At 40.9% G+C, this 22,752-nt stretch overlaps 1 protein-coding gene across 1 annotated transcript in view; it reads left to right on the top strand.

Annotated features, from left to right (window-relative positions):
- Positions 1-1,615: 1,615 nt before the first annotated feature.
- Positions 1,616-22,752, top strand: part of myo3b (myosin IIIB) — a 327,297-nt gene continuing 306,160 nt past the window's right edge. The window contains 5 exon segments of the mRNA XM_061880054.1: positions 1,616-1,803; positions 8,707-8,890; positions 18,621-18,755; positions 18,899-19,003; positions 19,153-19,252. Of these exon segments, the coding sequence (XP_061736038.1) occupies positions 1,754-1,803; positions 8,707-8,890; positions 18,621-18,755; positions 18,899-19,003; positions 19,153-19,252 (574 nt within the window). The 5' untranslated portion in view covers positions 1,616-1,753.

Below are 22,752 nucleotides of genomic sequence, written 5' to 3'. Positions count from 1 at the left end.
CAAGCACTTTAACTGGCTTGTTTTTCTTCCCTCTTTTCCGACACCGACGTTGTTACCTCTTGTTCGGGCTCCAGTACTCTGGAATGCCCTCCCGGTAACAGTTGGAGATGCCACCTCAGTAGAAGCATTTAAGTCTCACCTTAAAACTCATTCGTATACTCTAGCCTTTAAATAGACTCCCATTTTAGACCAGTTGATCTGCCGTTTCTTTTATTTTTCTTCTATCTCCCACTCTCCCTTGTGGAGGGGGTCCGGTCCGATCCGGTGGCCATGTACCGCTTGCCTGTGTATCGGCTGGGGACATCTCTGCGCTGCTGATCCGCCTCCGCTTGGGATGGTTTCCTGCTGGCTCCGCTGTGAACGGGACTCTCGCTGCTGTGTTGGATCCGCTTTGGACTGGACTCTCGCGACTGTGTTGGATCCATTATGGATTGAACTTTCACAGTATCATGTTAGACCCGCTCCACATCCATTGCTTTCCTCCTCTCCAAGGTTCTCATAGTCATCATTGTCACCGACGTCCCACTGGGTGTGAGTTTTCCTTGCCCTTATGTGGGCCTACCGAGGATGTCGTAGTGGTTTGTGCAGCCCTTTTAGACACTAGTGATTTAGGGCTATATAAGTAAACATTGATTGATTGATTGATATATATATATATATATATATATATATATATATATATATATATATATATATATATATGCTTCACGGTGGCAGAGGGGTTAGTGCGTCTGCCTCACAATACGAAGTTCCTGCAGTCCTGGGTTCAAATCCAGGCTGAGGATCTTTCTGTGTGGAGTTTGCATGTTCTCCCCGTGAATGCATGGGTTCCCTCCGGGTACTCCGGATTCCTCCCACCTCCAAAGACATGCACCTGGGGATAGGCCCCTCCCACCTCCAAAGACATGCACCTGGGGATAGGTTGATTGGCAACACTAAATTGGCCCTAGTGTGTGAATGTTGTCCGTCTATCTGTGTTGGCCCTGTGATGAGGTGGCGACTTGTCCGGGGTGTACCCTGCCTTCCGCCCGTTTGTAGCTGAGATAGGCGCCAGCGTCCCCCGGGACCCCGAAAGGGAATAAGCGGTAGAAAATGGATGGATGGATGGATATATATATATATATATATATATATATATATATATATATATATATAAGTGTACAAATGTGTATGTTTGATTTAAATGTTAAACTGTGTATATGAGACGTGTGCTACATATATGTTGCTTATATATTGTTTTAAAAAAAAAAGTAATATAAGTGAAGCATGTTTTAGATTTTATATATTTTGAACCTTGTTCTTGTTGTGATGGGGTAGGTTTATACAAGCGTCGCTTCAACCTACACCCTTTCGGCTCAATCATTGCTCAAAGCTTCAGGGTCACGCCGCTTGTAGATTGTCCATACAAACATTTCTTTCCATCATCATGTCTGCATGAAAAATATGTCCTGTATCACACAACACGGCAGTGCTGTCTCTCAATCCATCATCGGACATTCGAGGACATCATTGACACCCGAAGTGGTTTTTTTAAAAAATCTTTTTACCGGCGGGGGGACCGGACGTGGGCCGTTCTTCACACCAGCCCATGTCAAGCTAATCTGCGTCCAATCCAATTGATCTTGGGGAGTTAACGCTCATGCGGGCAAGGAAGTTGGCGGGAGGGAGGCCAAAGCCAAGCAAGCCTCAGTCAAACGCCACTTGTTGCTCTCGCTGGCTGTCATCTGTGTTATGGTGACAGGGGAGGCTTTTTATGTCATTGTTCTCAGCGCTAATGAGTCAGAAGAAAATAACATTTGCCATGTGAGTACAATTCCCTTCCCTCTTTTTTCCAAATGCAATTAGCATCCCCACCCAGACAGAGTGAGTTGTGTTTCCTTTAAGGGAATAAATGTACTAATTTACGTAACACTGCAAGTACTTTTCATTTCATTTCATTTCATTTTTATTTATCTCATTCATTGATGTGCATTTAGAACGATAAATAATTATATCACAATTATACAATTTAAATTCACACAATTCCTGAGAAGGAGCAGGATGAAGAAAATCTTATAATTTCCTGCCCCCTTTGACATAATACATTTATCTTACTTCATGAATATCATTTAAGCCGACACATATATCCAAATGTGATGAAACAATCAAAAACAAAAAGCACAAGAAAAACACAACAAGTGCAAAACTTCATAAAGTATAAACCAAACCAAGAAAATAATAGTAATAATATAATATACACCTCACGGAATGATACAGAGCAAATACCAAACCAGACAAAAAATAAGTAAAATAATAAATAAAAAACCAAATGTAAACACTTATGTCTGTCCATATGATCTTATCGTTCTATCTTTATATATTTTTTTCAATTGGAATATATTTTTACAGGTTTTTATCTCGTTGTAAAGAGAATTCCACAATTTTACCCCCACCACTGATGTACACATTTGCTTTAAAGTTGTCCTTGAATATTGTTGTTTGAAATGACCTTTTCTTCTATGCTCTGTATTCTCAGAAGTGATGACAAACATTTTTTGTAAATTTGCTGGTAATGTTTTACTTCTAGCCTTAAACATGACACACAATGTCTGTAGCTTTACTAGCTCCTGTAGTTTCAATAGTCCAGAGTTAATAAATAAAATGTTAGTGTGTTCTAAGTAATCTACTTTATGAATAATCCTTATAGCTCTTTTCTGTAATTGATACAATGCCTTTATGTTACTCTTATATGTGTTCCCCCACAATTCCACACAGTAGCTGATATATGGCAATATAAGTGCACAATACAATATGCGCATTGCTCTATAATCTAACATATATTTTACCTTGTTTAATATAAAAATAGTCTTAGACATCTTTTTTCGTACATGTGCAATATGAGATTTCCATGTCAGACTTCATTGATTACATGAGCTCTTTCTCTCCAGTTTGTTCTGTCTTGTCTGCTGATAGGCTCACAAAAATCTATTTTTCTAGCGCAATGTGATTTTGGACAGACTACCTCAGGCATCACATACTGATTTATCATTAGACTTTCCCATAGGAAGTAACGGACATACACATCATCTGTGTGCCAGAGTCAAACTTTTGCATCGTTTAACAACCGTACAAGAAATGTAGTGTTTAACAGGATTTGTACCAGCATTAAAAACCTGAAAAGTTCACCTGTGCGAAGTTGTCAAATATTAAAATAACACTGCCATTCATTTGTGCTGTAATATATTTTGTATGTGCCGTTGCAGTTTTTAGTTTTCTCAAATACATTTTCTGACTAGTGACATCATCCAATGAATAAATCCCAGCCCTCCACATGTCTGTTAGCTCCCCCACCCTCGACCCTGGTTGAAGCAGCTTCCCTTCATCACTGCTATTATTCACTCTTCACTTTCCACTGCAATTGTTCTGAAACTTTGTCAAATAGCTGCTGTCTCTCCAATTTTAAGAAACCCTGGTTCAGATCCCAACAATTACATTAACCTCTGTCCCATTTCCCATTGACCTTTTTATCTAAAAAAAAATCTTTGGAAAAACTGTTGCATCCCAATTGCTCCTCCATCTAACCCGGCACTCCCTCTATGAACTTTGCCAATCAGGTTTTCGCTCCCGTCTCAGTACACAAACTGCCTTGTTAAAAGTCAATCAATCAATCAATCAATGTTTATTTATATAGCCCCAAATCACAAATGTCTCAAAGGACTGCACAAATCATTACGACTACAACATCCTCGGAAGAACCCACAAAAGGGCAAGGAAAACTCACACCCAGTGGGCAGGGAGAATTCACATCCAGTGGGACGCCAGTGACAATGCTGACTATGAGAAACCTTGGAGAGGACCTCAGATGTGAGCAACCCCCCCCCCCCCCTCTAGGGGACCGAAAGCAATGGATGTCGAGCGGGTCTAACATGATACTGTGAAAGTTCAATCCATAGTGGCTCCAAGACAGCAGTGAGAGTCCCGTCCACAGGAAACCATCTCAAGCGGATCAGCAGCGTAGAGATGTCCCCAACCGATACAGGCGAGCGGTCCATCCTGGGTCTCGACTCTGGACAGTCAGTACTTCATCCATGGTCATCGGACCGGACCCCCTCCACAAGGGAGGGGGGGACATAGGAGAAAGAAAAGAAGCGGCAGATCAACTGGTCTAAAAAGGAGTTCTATTTAAAGGCTAGAGTATACAGATGAGTTTTAAGATGAGACTTAAATGCTTCTACTGAGGTAGCATCTCGAACTGTTACCGGGAGGGCATTCCAGAGTACTGGAGCCCGAACGGAAAACGCTCTATAGCCCACAGACATTTTTTGAGCTCTAGGAATCACTAATAAGCCGGAGTCTTTTGAACGCAGATTTCTTGCCGGGACATATGGTACAATACAATCGGCAAGATAGGCTGGAGCTAGACCGTGTAGTATTTTATACGTAAGTAGTAAAACCTTAAAGTCACATCTTAAGTGCACAGGAAGCCAGTGCAGGTGAGCCAGTACAGGCGTAATATGATCAAACTTTCTTGTTCTTGTCAAAAGTCTAGCAGCCGCATTTTGTACCAACTGTAATCTTTTAATGCTAGACATGAGGAGACCCGAAAATAATACGTTACAGTAATCGAGACGAGACGTAACAAACGCATGGATAATGATCTCGGCGTCTTTAGTGGACAAAATGAAGCGAATTTTAGCGATATTACGGAGATGAAAGAAGGCCGTTTTAGTAACGCTTTTAATGTGTGACTCAAAGGAGAGAGTTGGGTCGAAGATAATACCCAGATTTTTTACAGAGTCACCTTGTTTTATTATTTGGTTGTCAAATGTTAAAGTTGTATTATTAAATAGAGGTCGGTGTCCAGCAGGACCGATAATCAGCATTTCCGTTTTTTTGGCATTAAGTTGCAAAAAGTTAGCGGACATCCATTGTTTAATTTCATTAAGACACGCTTCCAACTGACTACAGTCCGGCGTGTTGGTCAGCTTTAGGGGCATGTAAAGTTGGGTGTCATCACCAACTTCTCTCTAGTTTCATCTTCCTGGACTTCAGCAGCCTTAGACTCCATCTCTCATCCATTGACATCATTAACACCCCCTTGACTGGTTTCACTCATACCTGACAGGCTGCACAATCCCATCATTCTGCAGTCACAACAGGTGCTCCACAAGGATCTGTCTTGGGCCCCCTTCCCTTTATCACTTACCTTCTCCCCTTTGGCATTATCTTCTGTGAATTTAACATTCACGTTCACTGCTACGCTACCTATGCACCAAGCCACACTTCCGCCCTCCTCCTTGTAATAAAATCCTGGTTCACCTCAAATCAAACAGTGATAAAAACCAAAGTAATTGTCTTGAGTACAAAATCCACACATTCTAAAGTCGGCAGTTTCTCCCTTCCCTTCGACAACTCCCCTGTGATCACCTCCCTCTCAGGTTAAGAGTCTTTTAAGTCACACGTTTGGCCATAGCGTTATGCTAGCAAGGTTAAAATGTCAATGCAAGGATCTGCCAAAGTGTTTACAGTTGTCCAAGTTCCTCTATACAACAAAAGCACTCTGGTGTTTTTCGGATTTTGCTGCAAAAATGTAGCCAGTTAAATAGCCCTGCTGTACAATATGTCTTCAGGGGCATTTTACTTTCAAGTCAATTTTACATTCAAAAGGTGTGCTTGAAAAGTACTTTGGAGCACATTCAACAATGCCGTGATCATTTTGGTTACAATAACCATGGTGTTACGATGCATTCCTAGTTGCTAAAGTCAGTAAATTAAACTAACTACTTACTGACCTGTGTCTCAGACTACTTTAACACTGCAGGCCAAAGTTTTTGAAATCTTATTTTTTTCCAGCTGACTGTTATCAAAGGCCTCCGTCAGTCGTAACGACTATGGATACTGCGCCAGTCCAGAGGTCAAGTTTAAACTCAGCGACAACGCCTGCTGTGGCTGATGAGTCCGATGTGGGAGAGGCAAACACGGCCGCATTTACTGCAGATGTAGCTGGAAGGCGCAACTGCAGGAGTGCTTGTCTTCCGCTTGGTTCTTTTTTCATTGGCTGTGGCATGGATCTTTTCCTCGCCAGTCTTCAGCTGTTTGTGAAGGACACTGCGCCATTTGCTGCGGCCAGCCGCTACTTCTTCCCAATGTTCAGTGTTTATGTCCAGGGCTTTCATGTCCCGCTTGCAGATATCTTTGAAGCGCAGTTTCGGCCGGCCAACAGATCTCTTGCCAGAGGCAAGTTCGCCATACAGGATGTCCTTTGGGATACGTCCATCCTCCATACGGCACACGTGGCCGAGCCAACGCAGCCTGCGTTGTCTGAGCAGCGTGAACATGGTAGGAAGACCAGCGCGTTGGAGGACTTGGGCATTCGTCACCTTGTCACTCCAATGGATGCCGAGGATGCGGCGAAGGCAGCGCATGTGGAAGGTGTTCAGTTTGCGCTCCTGTTTGGAGTATGTTGTCCATGTTTCGCTGCCGTAAAGAAGAGTGCTGACAATGCAGGCGTTGTACACTGCCATCTTGGTAGGAGTTGTCAGCTTCCGGTTCTCCCAGACGCGGGTTGTGAGGCGCCCTAGGGTTGTGGCAGCTTTGCCGATACGTTTGTTGATCTCACTATCAAGGGACAGATTGTCACTGATGGTGGATCCCAGGTAAGTAAATTGGTGTACTATTTTGAGTTGGTGCTTATCAATTGTGATGGCTGGTGGAGTGTCCACTTCCTGACTCAGCACATTGGTCTTGTTTAGGCTGATGGAAAGCCCAAAGTCTTTGCAGGCCTGGGAGAATCTGTCCATAAGGCACTGGAGTTCTGGTTCAGTGTGCGAAATGACGGCGGCATCATCCGCAAAGAGCAGGTCCCGGATGGTTGTCTCACGGACTTTGGTCCTTGCTTTAAGACGGGCTAGGTTGAAAAGTCGGCCGTCAGATCTTGTACGTAGATAAACCCCTTCTGTTGCAGTCCCAAAAGCATGTTTGATGAGCAGGGCAAAGAAGATACCGAAAAGGGTAGGAGCAAGGACGCAACCTTGTTTGACTCCGCTCTTAATGTGAAATGGGTTGGATATGCTACCCTCATACTGGATGGTTGCCTTCATGTCGTCATGGAAAGATCGAATGAGACTATGGAGCTTTGGAGGGCATCCAATCTTGGGTAGGATGCTGAAGAGCCCTTCTCTGCTAACCAGGTCGAAAGCCTTGGTCAGGTCAATGAAGGATATGTACAGGGGCTTCTGTTGTTCCCTGCATTTCTCCTGAAGTTGGCGTAGGGAGAATATCATGTCCACTGTAGAGCGCTTGGCGCGAAAGCCGCATTGAGATTCCGGGTAAACGCGCTCAGCAAGAGTCTGAAGGCGCACAAGCACGACACGGGCATAGAGTTTTCCTACTATATTCAACACCGCAAGTAAAATGTGATCTTTTTTAGACTCCAGTATAAACGCGTACAATGTGGCCTCAATGTCATTTGCATGCGCGGTTCGATAGTGAAAACATAAGCAGTTGACTTGATTCCGTAAATGAACAAAGTAAAATAAAAGTTGCCAAACTTCTTTTACGTGAAAATAAATTAAAGTAATATGAGTGAATTAATATATACAGTTTAATATATTTTGGAGGGTTACTAATCTTTTTATGGTTGTTAAGTAGAGGCATCACAGACATCAGTGTGATTATTTTTCAACTCCCAAACGTAAACAACTTCTGCAATGTAGTTCTTAACATGTAAGCAAATATGCCACAGCGTACATGTCAATTTGGGTTCTTCAACAATTGCCATTTATTCAGAATCAAAGTATATAATATATACGCATCTCCATACAGTACATATAGCCTGATATTTGCGCACTATTGACCAGCGATGAAACGAAAATTTGGCCGCCAAAAAAAATACTTTGTTCACCGAAACAGGATGTTGTTATGATGTATCTACTTTCACTGGCAAGCTCACCCAAAAATGACACAAAAGTCACATACAGGACGCTTTCAGGACACATTTCCAGCTATATTAAAGTCACATTTTAAAAGCTTAGATTCCAATCGGATTCGGACTACTTCCTGATGTGGCCTGAATGTGACGCGATAAGATCAGATTTAAAGCATTTTGGAACGTTTAGACTGGCAAAAAATATCTGATTTGTGTCAATTTAAAATCAGAGTTTGTGTGTGTTTAGGCGCTTTTTTAATGAAATGTGAAATTAAATGTATCTTGATATTATCGTATAATACGATTATGTCTCGCAGTGTATCGCTTTTTTTGCAGTAATCTTTTATCACAGGTGTTTCCTTTCCTCGCTCCTTACATGTCATCCACAGTAGGGACGGGACATGAGTGGCTGAAAATTTGCCAAAGCATAAGTTACAGAAGAAAAAAAACTAACTAGGCGCTAACATGGTGGACTCGAGCAGTGAAGTTAAACTTAAAGATGCACCACCATCGTTGAAATCAAATGTGCATCTGTCGAAAGTAAGCGTGGCGCAGCGGGAGAGTAGCCGTGGGCAACCCGAGGGCAAGACACTTCACCCTTGCTCCTGATGGGTGCTGGTTAGCGCCTTGCATGGCAGCTCCCTCCATCAGTGTGTGAATGTGTGTGTGAATGGGTAAATGTGGAAGTAGTGTCAAAGCGCTTTGAGTACCTTGAAGGTAGAAAAGCGCTATACAAGTACAACCCATTTATCATTTAAGTCAAGGTTCCACTTCACTCTGTTTCTACTCTTATCCTCCAGTCGGTCATTGTATGGAGTTTATCCTTACAAGTCCAGCATGATTAGCTTGGAGAACCTTGGAGACCCATCGGCTAACTGGGACATAGTGGAGACCATCGGTAAAGGCACGTATGGGAAAGTCTACAGAGTGACCAACAAGAAGGATGGAAGTCAGGCGGCAGTCAAAGTGCTGGACCCCATCAATGTAAGTCACATCGATGCATTCTTAAGAAGGATTTATGGTCAGCTGCTATATTTCAAATATATTGTGTAGTTGTAAAACATTACTAGCAAATACCACCTGGAATGTTACCTAACTGTCTATTGTGACTTTTATTAAATGTAAGTAATAATTGTGTTAAGCCCCAAAGCGCCCCTTAAAGTTAGTAATAAACAAGTCCACCGATGTAAGGAGGCTGAAATATATGTTTGTCGTCTTCTAGTTTGTTGAACCTGTTCAAATATCTAGATTACATTTTTTGAACGAGGAATCATGAGACTTCACAATGACACTGCGCTTCCCTTTTTCTAGAGAGTAGTAATAATAATTGATAGTACAACCCTGTTTCCATATGAGTTGGGACATTGTGTTGGATGTAAATATAAACAGAATACAATGATTTGCAAATCCTTTTCAAGCCATATTCAGTTGAATATGCTACAAAGACAACATATTTGATGTTCAAACTCAAAAACCTTTTTTTTTTTTGCAAATAATAATTAACTTTGAATTTCATGGCTGCAACACGTGCCAAAGTAGTTGGGAAAGGGCATGTTCACCACTGTGTTACCTCACATTTTCTTTTAACAACACTCAATAAATGTTTGGGAACTGAGGAAACTAATTGTTGAAGCTTTGAAAGTGGAATTCTTTCCCATTCTTGTTTTATGTTGAGCTTCAGTTGTTCAACAGTCCGGGGTCTTGTTGTCGTATTTTACGCTTCATAATGCGCCAGACATTTTCGATGGGGGACATGTCTCAACTACAGGCAAGCCAAGAAAGTACCCACACTCTTTTACTACGAAGCCACGCTGTTGTAACACGTGGCTTTGCATTGTTTTGCTGAAATAAGCAGGGGCGTCCATGATAACGTTGCTTGGATGACAACATATAAATGGGTTGTATTTGTATAGCGCTTTTCTACCTTCAAGGTACTCAAAGCGCTTTGACACTACTTCCACATTTACCCATTCACACACACATTCCCACACTGATGGAGGGAGCTGCCATGCAAGGCGCCAACTAGCACCCATCAGGAGCAAGGGTGAAGTGTCTTGCTCAGGACACGACGGACGTGACGAGGTTGGTACTAGGTGGGAATTGAACCAGGGACGCTCGGGTTGCGCACAGCCACTCTCCCCACTGCGCCACGCCGTCCCTAATGTTGCTCCAAAACCTGTATGGACCATTCAGCATTAATAGTGCCTTCACAGATGTGTAAGTTACCCATGCCTTGGGCACTAATACACCCCCATACCATCACACATGCTGGCTTTTGAACTTTGCGCCTATAACAATCCGGATGGTTATTTTCCTCTTTGTTCCGGAGGACACCACATCCACAGTTTCCAAATATAATTTGAAATGTGGACTCATCAGACCACAAAACACTTTTCTACTTTGCATCAGTCCATCTTAGATGAGCTCGGGCCCAGCGAAGCCGCCGGCGTTCCTGGGTGTTGTTGATAAATGGCTTTCGCTTTGCATAGTAGAGTTTTAACTTGCACTTACAGATGTAGCGACCAACTGTAGTTACTGACAGTGGTTTTATGAAGTGTTCCTGAGCCCATGTGGTGATATCCTTTACACACCGATGTCGGTTTTTGATGCAGTACCGCCTGAGGGATCAAAGGTCCGTAATATAATCGCTTATGTGCAGTGATTTCTCCAGATTCTCTTAACATTTTGATGATTTTACGGACCGTAGATGGTAAAATCCCTAAATTCCTTGCAGTAGCTCGTTGAGAAATGTTGTTCTAAAACTGTTCGACAATTTGCTTACAAAGTGGTGACCCTCACCCCATCCTTGTTTGTGAATTAATTAGCATTTCATGGAAGCTGCTTTTATAGCCAATCATGGCACCCACCTGTTCCCAATTAGCCTGCACACCTGTGGGATGTTCCATATAAGTGTTTGATGAGCATTCCTCAACTTTATCAGTATTTATTGCCACCTTTCCCAACTTCTTCGTCACGTGTTGCTGGCATCAAATTATAAAGTTAATGATTATTTGGCACTAGTGTTTGAATGTGAGTGTGAATGTTGTCTGTCTATCTGTGTTGGCCCTGCGATGAGGTGGCGACTTGTCCAGGGTGTACCCCGCCTTCCGCCCGATTGTAGCTGAGATAGGCGCCAGCGCCCCCCGCGACCCCAAAAGGGAATAAGCGGTAGAAAATGGATGGATGGATGATTATTTGCAAAAAAAAAAAAATGTTTATGAGTTTGAAATATGTTGTCTTTGTAGCATATTCAACTGAATATGAGTTGAAAAGGATTTGCAAATCATTGTATTCTGTTTATATTTACATCTAACACAATTTCCCAACTCATATGGAAACAGTGTTTGTAGTATTGATAGTAACCAGCAAAATATTTTAATCGTATTATTGTTGTAAGAACTCGGGATGTTCCGATCAGGGTTTTATGCTGCAAATACTGATCGTCCAGGAGTGAGATTGGCTGATACCAACAGTGATATCATTCACAAGTATTAACTGTACATTTGTTACGTATTTATGCTGAGTGCTTTTGAAAGTTTTACAACATCAACACAATATTTAAACACATTCATTTTACTCTTCCTCTGTGTGTAATATGTTCAGCCTCATCCTCCAGTGATAATGTACTTGTTAACGATACAGTGCGTAAGATACGAATGAATGATGAATACAATTTCAGCCAGAGGGGATCGGCTTTTGGGATTGGCAATGAAATGCATGACTCAGCCATGGCGATCACATAATTTGTCACGAAAATTGTCAGATTGATCGGCACATCCCTAGTATGAAACGACCCTGAAATACCAGAATAAACTTGTGTTGTTGTGACATAAAGAGCACAAACTGACACTTTTGAAACTGACCTGTCTCAGCATACGAGGCACTCCAACAGAGTAAGTCTTCTCCGGTCTTGGTGGAGTTGTGTTCTCCCTGGTGATCCATAGTATCCATCGATGTCTCGTCTCCCCTTTTTCAGTTGTTTTCATGCCATGTTACTTGTAATTCCAAGACTTACGCAAAAGTGGTAAGCCCTGTTTTGGCTCTATATATATATATATATATATATATTGCGGGAAATTTAAAATTGCAATTTGTAGCTGAGATAGGCGCCAGCGCCCCCCGCAACCCCAAAAGAGAATAAGCGATAGAAAATGGATGGATGGATAAACTAAAAATTCCCATCTCTGCCCTTCGCAAGGGACCCTCTTCGAAACACGAGCTTTCGAAATGATTCCTGCGGTCCAATCCAACCGTGTTCGCTTGACATCTCTGTTCCGTAGTAAAGCTTCACCGTCAGCTTTCGGGAATGTAAACAAGGAAACACCGACTGTGTTTGTGTTGCTAAAGGCGGCCGCAATACACTGCTTATCACCTACATCTTTCTTCTTTGATGTCTCCATTATTAATTGAACAAATCGCAAAAGATTCAGTTACACAGAAGTCCAGAATACTGTGTAATTATGCGATTAAAGCAGACTACTTATAGCTTGGATCGTGCTGGAAAAAAATGTCCGCCACAACCGGTGACGTCATCATACCGCGACGTTTTCAATAGGATACTCCGCGGGAAATTTAAAATTGCAATTTGTAGCTGACTTTTGAAACTGGCCTGTCTCAGCATACGAGGCACTCCAACAGAGTAAGTCTTCTCCGGTCTTGGTGGAGTTGTGTTCTCCCTGGTGATCCATAGTATCCATCGATGTCTCGTCTCCCCTTTTTCAGTTGTTTTCATGCCATGTTACTTGTAATTCCAAGACTTACGCAAAAGTGGTAAGACCTGTTTTGGCTCTATATATATATATATATATATATATATATATATATATTGCGGGAAATTTAAAATTGCAATTTGTAGCTGAGATAGGCGCCAGCGCCCCCCGCAATCCCAAAAGAGAATAAGCGATAGAAAATGGATGGATGGATAAACTAAAAATGCCCATCTCTGCCCTTCGCGAGGGACCCTCTTCGAAACACGATCTTTCGAAATGATTCCTGCGGTCCAATCCAACCGTGTTCGCTTGACATCTCTGTTCCGTAGTAAAGCTTCACCGTCAGCTTTCGGGAATGTAAACAAGGAAACACCGACTGTGTTTGTGTTGCTAAAGGCGGCCGCAATACACTGCTTATCACCTACATCTTTCTTCTTTGATGTCTCCATTATTAATTGAACAAATCGCAAAAGATTCAGTTACACAGAAGTCCAGAATACTGTGTAATTATGCGATTAAAGCAGACTACTTATAACTTGGATCGTGCTGGAAAAAAATGTCCGCCACAACCGGTGACGTCATCATACCGCGACGTTTTCAATAGGATACTCCGCGGGAAATTTAAAATTGCAATTTGTGGCTGACTTTTGAAACTGGCCTGTCTCAGCATACGAGGCACTCCAACAGAGTAAGTCTTCTCCGGTCTTGGTGGAGTTGTGTTCTCCCTGGTGATCCATAGTATCCATCGATGTCTCGTCTCCCCTTTTTCAGTTGTTTTCATGCCATGTTACTTGTAATTCCAAGACTTACGCAAAAGTGGTAAGCCCGGTTTTGGCTCTATATATATATATATATATATATATATATATATATATATATATATATATATATATATAAGGTTTATTTGAAATAGGGACAGATACAGAAACGTAGATATCTGAAACAGTTTTCCAATGTATGCATCATAGTGTTTGTAGCTAAACACTTGTCCCCAACAACAACACAGATCTAACATCATTAAAATAGGAAAATAAAAAGAATGAGGCAAAGAGCAGTCGATATTAATGATAATAATAATAATACAGACAAAGTGTAATCTACATAAAAGCCAATAATAATGAGAATAACACAGACAAAGTGCAAACTAGATAAGAACCAATTAGTAAAAATGAGAAAAAAACTAATCATAGGAACACGATTGTTGCTCAACTAGCCACAATTGTGTTTGTTTTTTGAAAGTGACGAGTGCAGGTATACTTTTCAAGGTGTCCGGTAGAGAGTTCCACAGTTGTGCTCCTTTTATTGAAAAGGCAGTCTGGGCAAAAGATTTTCTACGGAATGAAACGCAAGAGTTGCCTTTTGACCTTGCTCGGCTGGTAGATCTGCTACCACTTTGCTGTCTTGTAATTGCCTTGCAGAGTTATCCAAGCATTTAAAAAACAGTTTGTCTGTGTTTAACAAAATAAAACTGGTAAAACTTAAAATATTGTTTTTGGTAAAAATTTGGCAATGATGATACGGTATACTCTTCTTGTCTCTGACTTTCAGGGCGTGGTTATAGAGACACTCAATGGTCTTAAATGATGACCTGGGACCATGCAGTTAAGCCATAAGAGATGTGTGAAATGATCATTAAATTCATAAAAGTAAAACCACAGCTGAGAGTTAAGCAGTTTCTTATCATAAAACTGCCTATGTTTGCATTCAGGGTTTTACACATTTTCTTAATGTGACTTTTAAAATTCAGCTGATATCTCACCTGTAAACCTGCTCTCTTGTCCGTGTGATAAGGACTTTGTAGTCTCGGTGTCAGTTTGACTTGAGGTGCAACCATGAATTGATGAAGGTGGATCCCGACTTAAGTTGAAAAACTTTTTCGGGTGTTACCATTTAGTGGTCAATTGTACGGAATATGTACTGTACTGTGCAATCTACTAATATAAGTTCCAATCAATCAATCAATCAATCAATCAATGTAATGTGTGTGTGTCAAAGTTTTTTGTTGACGAACCCCAAGATGCAGAGAAGGAGGCAGGCATTTTGTAAGTAAACATGATTTAATTAAAATTAGGGACGCACCGAAATGAAAATTTGTGGCCGAAGCCGAAGCCGAATAAAACTTAAACGCTTGGCCGAATACCGAATAATGAATGCAGTTTTTCACCATTTTTTTTATATTGCATAAATAGCCTAGAATAAATATTTCGACATGTTTTTCAAATAAAGTATTTTTTTATTGAATATTGACATTTTTTTGATATTCCTGTAGCCTTTGCTTTTGAAAAAAAGCACAAAGTTTTTCATTTATATTAGGCCTTCAAACAAAACATGCATTCCAAAAAAAAATAAAGTGCATTAAAGTGGATAAACCAACAACAAATCAATCAATCAATCAATGTTTACTTATATAGCCCTAAATCACTAGTGTCTCAAAGGGCTGCACAAACCACCACGACATCCTCGGTAGGCCCACATAAGGGCAAGGAAAACTCACACCCAGTGGGACATCGGTGACAATAATGATCCAGTGGGACGTCTGTGACAATGATGACTATGAGAACCTTAGAGAGGAGGAAAGCAATGGATGTGGAGCGGGTCTAACATGATATTGTGAAAGTTCAATCCACAATGAATCCAACACAGTCGCGAGAGTCCAGTCCAAAGCGGATCCAACACAGCAGCGAGAGTCCCGTTCACAGCGGAGCCAGCAGGAAACCATCCCAAGCGGAGGCGGATCAGCAGCGCAGAGATGTCCCCAGCCGATACACAGGCAAGCAGTACATGGCCACCGGATCGGACCGGACCCCCTCCACAAGGGAGAGTGGGACATAGAAGAAAAAGAAAAGAAACAGCAGATCAACTGGTCTAAAAAGGGAGTCTATTTAAAGGCTACAGTATACAAATGAGTTTTAAGGTGAGACTTAAATGCTTCTACTGAGGTGGCATCTCGAACTGTTACCGGGAGGGCATTCCAGAGTACTGGAGCCCGAACGGAAAACGCTCTATAGCCCGCAGACTTTTTTTGGGCTTTGGGAATCACTAACAAGCCGGAGTCCTTTGAACGCAGATTTCTTGCCGGGACATATGGTACAATACAATCGGCAAGATAGGATGGAGCTAGACCGTGTAGTATTTTATACGTAAGTAGTAAAACCTTAAAGTCATATCTTAAGTGCACAGGAAGCCAGTGCAGGTGAGCCAGTATAGGTATATATGTATGTATATATGTATATAAAGGTATATACAGTACAGGTATATATGTATATATATATGTATATAAAGGTATATACAGTATAGGTATATATGTATGTATATATGTATATAAAGGTATATACAGTATAGGTATATATGTATGTATATATGTATATAAAGGTATATACAGTATAGGTATATATGTATGTATATATGTATATAAAGGTATATACAGTACAGGCGTAATGTGATCAAACTTTCTTGTTCTTGTCAAAAGTCTAGCAGCCGCATTTTGTACCAACTGTAATCTTTTAATGCTAGACATGGGGAGACCCGAATGAATTATTGTCCTTTTAGCAAAAGTCTGCTTAGCCACAGTAGATATGCTAATAATGTAATCAGAAGGCTCAAGTAAATCTCAATTAATTGTGTGCTTGTAACCTCATACACTTATACATGTAGCCTACACAACAGGCTAATAATGTAATCAGAAGGCTCAAGTAAATCTCAATAAGTGTGTGCTTGTAACCTCATACACTTATACAGGTACACAACATATCCCAGCGTCACCGCGTCACTGCACGTTGGTTGATTGCGTCCAAAAATTGCGTCACACGCCACTATTCGGCCTTGTTTTTAACTCATTCCACCGAAGGCCGAATGTGGCTTTTTTTGCCATATTCGGCCGAATATATTCGGTTACCGATTAATCGGCGCATCCCTAATTAAAATACTAAGACAAAACCAAACAAAGGGTACAAACAAAAAGCACGCACGTGGGCGGATAACAAACTAAGAGAGCTAGCATGGGAGCTAGAAAACAAAAAGGAACTTTAGCATGGAAAACAGAAGTTGTACTTGTACTTAAAAAACAAAACGGAAGCAGGGAACAAAAGACAGTACGCTAAAAACCGCTATCAAACATAGCTTACCGCAACGCTGCATTGACACATCAAGATACGACCCGACAGGTAGCAAAGACAATTTTTTTTTTTTTTATCAGTTTGAATATAAAATATGTTGTCTTTGTAGCATATTCAACTGAATATGGCTTGAAAAGGATTTGCAAATCATTGTATTCTGTTTATATTTACATCTAACACAATTTCCCAATTCATATGGAAACGGGGTTGGTATGTTTGTACAGTGAAAGTATATGTACAGTATGTGTATATGTATGTTTGTACAGTGAATGTATATGTACATGTATGTGTATATGTATGTTTGTACAGTGAATGTATATGTACATGTATGTGTATATGTATGTTTGTACAGTGAATGTATATGTACATGTATGTGTATATGTATGTTTGTACAGTGAATGTATATGTACATGTATGTGTATATGTATGTTTGTACAGTGAATGTATATGTACATGTATGTGTACATGTATGTTTGTACAGTGAATGTATATGTACATGTATGTGTATATGTATGTTTGTACAGTGAATGTATATGTACAGTATGTGTATATGTATGTTTGTACAGTGAAGGTATATGTACAGTATGTGTATATGTATGTTTGTACAGTGAATGTATATGTACAGTATGTGTACATGTATGTTTGTACAGTGAATGTATATGTACATGTATGTGTATATGTATGTTTGTACAGTGAATGTATATGTACAGTATGTGTACATGTATGTTTGTACAGTGAATGTATATGTACAGTATATGTATGTTTGTTTGTACAGTGAATGTATATGTACATGTATGTGTATATGTATGTTTGTACAGTGAATGTATATGTACAGTATGTGTACATGTATGTTTGTACAGTGAAAGTATATGTACAGTATGTGTATATGTATGTTTGTACAGTGAATGTATATGTACAGTATGTGTATATGTACAGTATGTGTATATGTATGTTTGTACAGTGAATGTATATGTACATGTATGTGTATATGTATGTTTGTACAGTGAATGTATATGTACAGTATGTGTATATGTATGTTTGTACAGTGAATGTATATGTACATGTATGTGTATATGTATGTTTGTACAGTGAATGTATATGTACATGTATGTGTATATGTATGTTTGTACAGTGAATGTATATGTACAGTATGTGTATATGTATGTTTGTACAGTGAATGTATTTGTACAGTATGTGTACATGTATGTTTGTACAGTGAAAGTATATGTACAGTATGTGTATATGTATGTTTGTACAGTGAATGTATATGTACATGTATGTGTATATGTATGTTTGTACAGTGAATGTATATGTACAGTATGTGTATATGTAAGTTTGTACAGTATGCGTATATGTATGTTTGTACAGTGAATGTATATGTACATGTATGTGTACATGTATGTTTGTACAGTGAATGTATATGTACAGTATGTGTATATGTATGTTTGTACAGTGAATGTATATGTACATGTATGTGTATATGTAAGTTTGTACAATATGCGTATATGTATGTTTGTACAGTGAATGTATATGTACAGTTAGTCGTACATTTTTAATATTGCTGCATTTGAGTGCACAGCTAGAAATGAGCCAACAATAACACTACCACAACCTATTTGCTGTGCCTTACTTTTGGATGCTGCAGTATTAATATACCTGTATTGTACTTCCTAGTCTTTATTTTAATTCAAAGTTCCTTTTTTGCTGCCCTCTTCATTATTCTATGTTTTATTATTTATTAGCGTGTTAGTTTTGATCTGATCTGTCTAATGCACTAGACTTTTTGCTGCTTCCTGGAAGTGACAAGCAGTGGAAAAGCAACAGTAGTGAATAAACACAATTTACACCGCCATGCAATGATTCTCTCTCATATTCTGGTGTGTCCTGAAGGATGTGGATGAGGAGATAGAGGCCGAATACAACATCTTCAGGTCTCTGTCCAACCACCCCAATGTGGTGAAGTTTTACGGCATGTTTTACAAGTCTGAAAATGTATCAGGCGGACAACTTTGGCTGGTGCTAGAGGTGAGTGTGTTTTATTTCCTGTCATGCTTTTACTTTTTCAAAATACAGCCAGAAATTCCCCACATTTGAGATGAATTGTCTTTTAAGGAGGGTGTACATCATAAGCCGTAATGTAAAGTGCTAAATTCCTGTTCCCTCCGCAGCTGTGCAATGGCGGTTCTGTCACAGAGCTCATCAAAGGGCTGCTGATGCGAGGCCAGCGTCTGCAGGAGCCTGTGATCGCATACATTCTGTACAGCGCTCTCCTGGTAAGATGTTCTTGTTGGATTCAGCGTGCAGAGAACATGCTGAGCGTGTATTCTGACAGGCGGGAATGACTGTCTCTCTTTCTCAGTGTTTTTCTTCGCATGCTCTATGGCGTGTGCTGTAATGACTATGTTCTCTCTTATGTTCAAAGGGTCTGCAGCACTTGCACAACAACCGGATTATCCATCGCGATGTCAAAGGCAACAACATCCTCTTGACGACTGAGGGAGGAGTCAAACTGGTTGACTTTGGTATTTATGCCGTTTATCCAGCTTTTCTCGTCTTGTGGTCGAGTGTGGATACTCATACTGTCAAATCATACATTTTTTGATCACAATAATTACACCTCTGAATTTGGATTAATCACAGATTATTACTTGCTTGCGTACTTTCAATTCTTTTAGAAAAAAAACCCAATGTTTGGACACAAATGACATTTTATTGTCAGAATGTTATCCAGGAACAATATTTAAATGTATTGCTGAAATTTTAGTTACAGTTTCATTTAAAGCAGTGGTCTCAAACACGCGGGCTGCTATTAGCCCGCGAGACGTTATTTTGCGGGCCGCACCTTTTTATGAAAATTTAATGTTGGTGTGACCCACGATTTTTACATGAATGCCGCTTTACAGCGTCATGCTTGTATCAATCAATCAATCAATGTTTATTCATATAGCCCCAAATCACAAATGTCTCAAAGGACTGCACAAATCATTACGACTACAACATCCTCGGAAGAACCCACAAAAGGGCAAGGAAAACTCACACCCAGTGGGCAGGGAGAATTCACATCCAGTGGGACGCCAGTGACAATGCTGACTATGAGAAACCTTGGAGAGGACCTCAGATGTGGGCAACCCCCCCCCCCCCTCTAGGGGACCGAAAGCAATGGATGTCGAGCGGGTCTAACATGATACTGTGAAAGTTCAATCCATAGTGGCTCCAAGACAGCAGCGAGAGTCCCGTCCACAGGAAACCATCTCAAGCGGATCAGCAGCGTAGAGATGTCCCCAACCGATACAGGCGAGCGGTCCATCCTGGGTCCCGACGAGCGGTCCATCCTGGGTCTCGACTCTGGACAGTCAGTACTTCATCCATGGTCATCGGACCGGACCCCCTCCACAAGGGAGGGGGGGACATAGGAGAAAGAAAAGAAGCGGCAGATCAACTGGTCTAAAAAGGAGGTCTATTTAAAGGCTAGAGTATACAGATGAGTTTTAAGATGAGACAAATCATGCCTCTCACCTGAATAGTAGAAGGACAAAGACGTATTTAGACAAGTTGGTGCACTTTGACAGCTAATTTAGACCTGGAAATAGTAAGAACAACACAAAAAGACGCTTCGTTCCACCTCCCTTTGCGAGGATTATCATCTAAATGGGAACATATGGAGACATAGGAGAAAGAAAAGAAGCGGCAGATCAACTGGTCTAAAAAGGAGGTCTATTTAAAGGCTAGAGTATACAGATGAGTTTTAAGATGAGACTTAAATGCTTCTACTGAGGTGGCATCTCGAACTGTTACCGGGAGGGCATTCCAGAGTACTGGAGCCCGAACGGAAAACGCTCTATAGCCCGCAGACTTTTTTTGAGCTCTAGGAATCACTAATAAGCCGGAGTCCTTTGAACGCAGATTTCTTGCCGGGACATATGGTACAATACAATCGGCAAGATAGGATGGAGCTAGGACCGTGTAGTATTTTATACGTAAGTAGTAAAACCTTAAAGTCACATCTTAAGTGCACAGGAAGCCAGTGCAGGTGAGCCAGTACAGGTATATATGTATGTATATATGTATATAAAGGTATATACAGTATAGGTATATATGTATGTATATATGTATATAAAGGTATATACAGTATAGGTATATATGTATGTATATTGTATATAAAGGTATATACAGTATAGGTATATATGTATGTATATATGTATATAAAGGTATATACAGTACAGGCGTAATATGATCAAACTTTCTTGTTCTTGTCAAAAGTCTAGCAGCCGCATTTTGTACCAACTGTAATCTTTTAATGCTAGACATGGGGAGACCCGAAAATAATACGTTACAGTAATCGAGACGAGACGTAACAAACGCATGGATAATGATCTCGGCGTCTTTAGTGGACAAAATGGAGCGAATTTTAGCGATATTACGGAGATGAAAGAAGGCCGTTTTAGTAATACCCTTGAATCTACCGAGAGACTCCCAATATTCAGTGCCCCTCCAGGGGTAATCATTCTCCCTATTTCACACCGAACAAAAATATCAAGGGGACACCGTGGAGGTACTGCCTTCAGCGTCCTCCCCAACCTGTACAAACAGCGTGCCAGCCCAGCTACATGTTGCATTTGGCTTCTATAGACGTAGTAAGCGACTGCAAGACATAGTTGATCAACAGTCACACAGGTCACACTGAGGGTGGCCGTATAAATAACTTTAACACTCAATCAATCAATCAATCAATCAATGTTTACTTATATAGCCCTAAATCACTAGTGTCTCAAAGGGCTGCACAAACCACCACGACATTCTCGGTAGGCCCACATAAGGGCAAGGAAAACTCACACCCAGTGGGACATCGGTGACAATAATGATCCAGTGGGACGTCTGTGACAATAATGATTATGAGAACCTTAGAGAGGAGGAAAGCAATGGATGTCGAGCGGGTCTAACATGATACTGTGAAAGTTCAATCCACAATGGATCCAACACAGTCGCGAGAGTCCAGTCCAAAGCGGGTCCAACTCAGCAGCGAGAGTCCCGTTCACAGCGGAGCCAGCAGGAAACCATCCCAAGCGGAGGCGGATCAGCAGCACAGAGATGTCGAGGCGGATCAGCAGCGCAGAGATGTCCCCAGCCGATACACAGGCAAGCAGTACATGGCCACCGGATCGGACCGGACCCCCTCCACAGGGGAGAGTGGGACATAGAAGAAAAAGAAAAGAAACAGCAGATCAACTGGTCTAAAAAGGGAGTCTATTTAAAGGCTACAGTATACAAATGAGTTTTCAAGGTATATGCGCCACACTGTGAACCTACACCAAACAAGAATGACAAACACATTTTGGGAGAACATCTGCACCGTAACACAACAAAAACACAACAGAACAAATACCCAGAATCCCATGCAGCCCTAACTCTTCCGGGCTACGATATACACCCCCACCCCACCAACGCTGCGCCCTATTGTAGCCCGGAAGAGTTAGGGCTGCATGGGATTCTGGGTATTTGTTGTGTTGTTTATTCTCATTAATTCCCGTTAATTCCCATGTATTCCCGTTAAATCTCATGGAAAGTTTCCAACTTTGAATATTCCCCGCAATTTTGCAACCCTTCACACAACCCATTAGATACACAGTCTGAGTATCAATATAAGAGCTGTAGTATGTACAATGAAATATGCCTTAACAAAATAAACAGAATAGCATTTTTCCGAACGCAGAGTTAGGTCAATGATTCGTGGTAGACAATAGAAACGTTGAATGTCACTTTCTGTAAAAAGCAATGTGTACTCTGATAGGAAAAGGGCAGCAGATGGCATCTATTATGAAGCCACACACATATAAAAGAAAGAATGATATCTGTCAGAACCCTAGCAAATTAAACAACAAAAGCAATAAAATGACAAGCCCCACTCCGCGATGATACGTGTAGCAGAGGCTTCCTGGTGGTATCATGCTACACCTGGAGAAGTTTCTATGTTTGATTCCCGGACAGATTTACATCAGCGAGGGAATTTTGTGTAAAAAGCAAA

Source organism: Nerophis ophidion, linkage group LG19, assembly GCF_033978795.1.
Source record: "Nerophis ophidion isolate RoL-2023_Sa linkage group LG19, RoL_Noph_v1.0, whole genome shotgun sequence".
Classification (NCBI taxonomy): Eukaryota; Metazoa; Chordata; class Actinopteri; order Syngnathiformes; family Syngnathidae; genus Nerophis; species Nerophis ophidion.
Note: the sequence above shows the minus strand (reverse complement) of the source record. Positions and strands in the feature narration are given on the sequence as shown.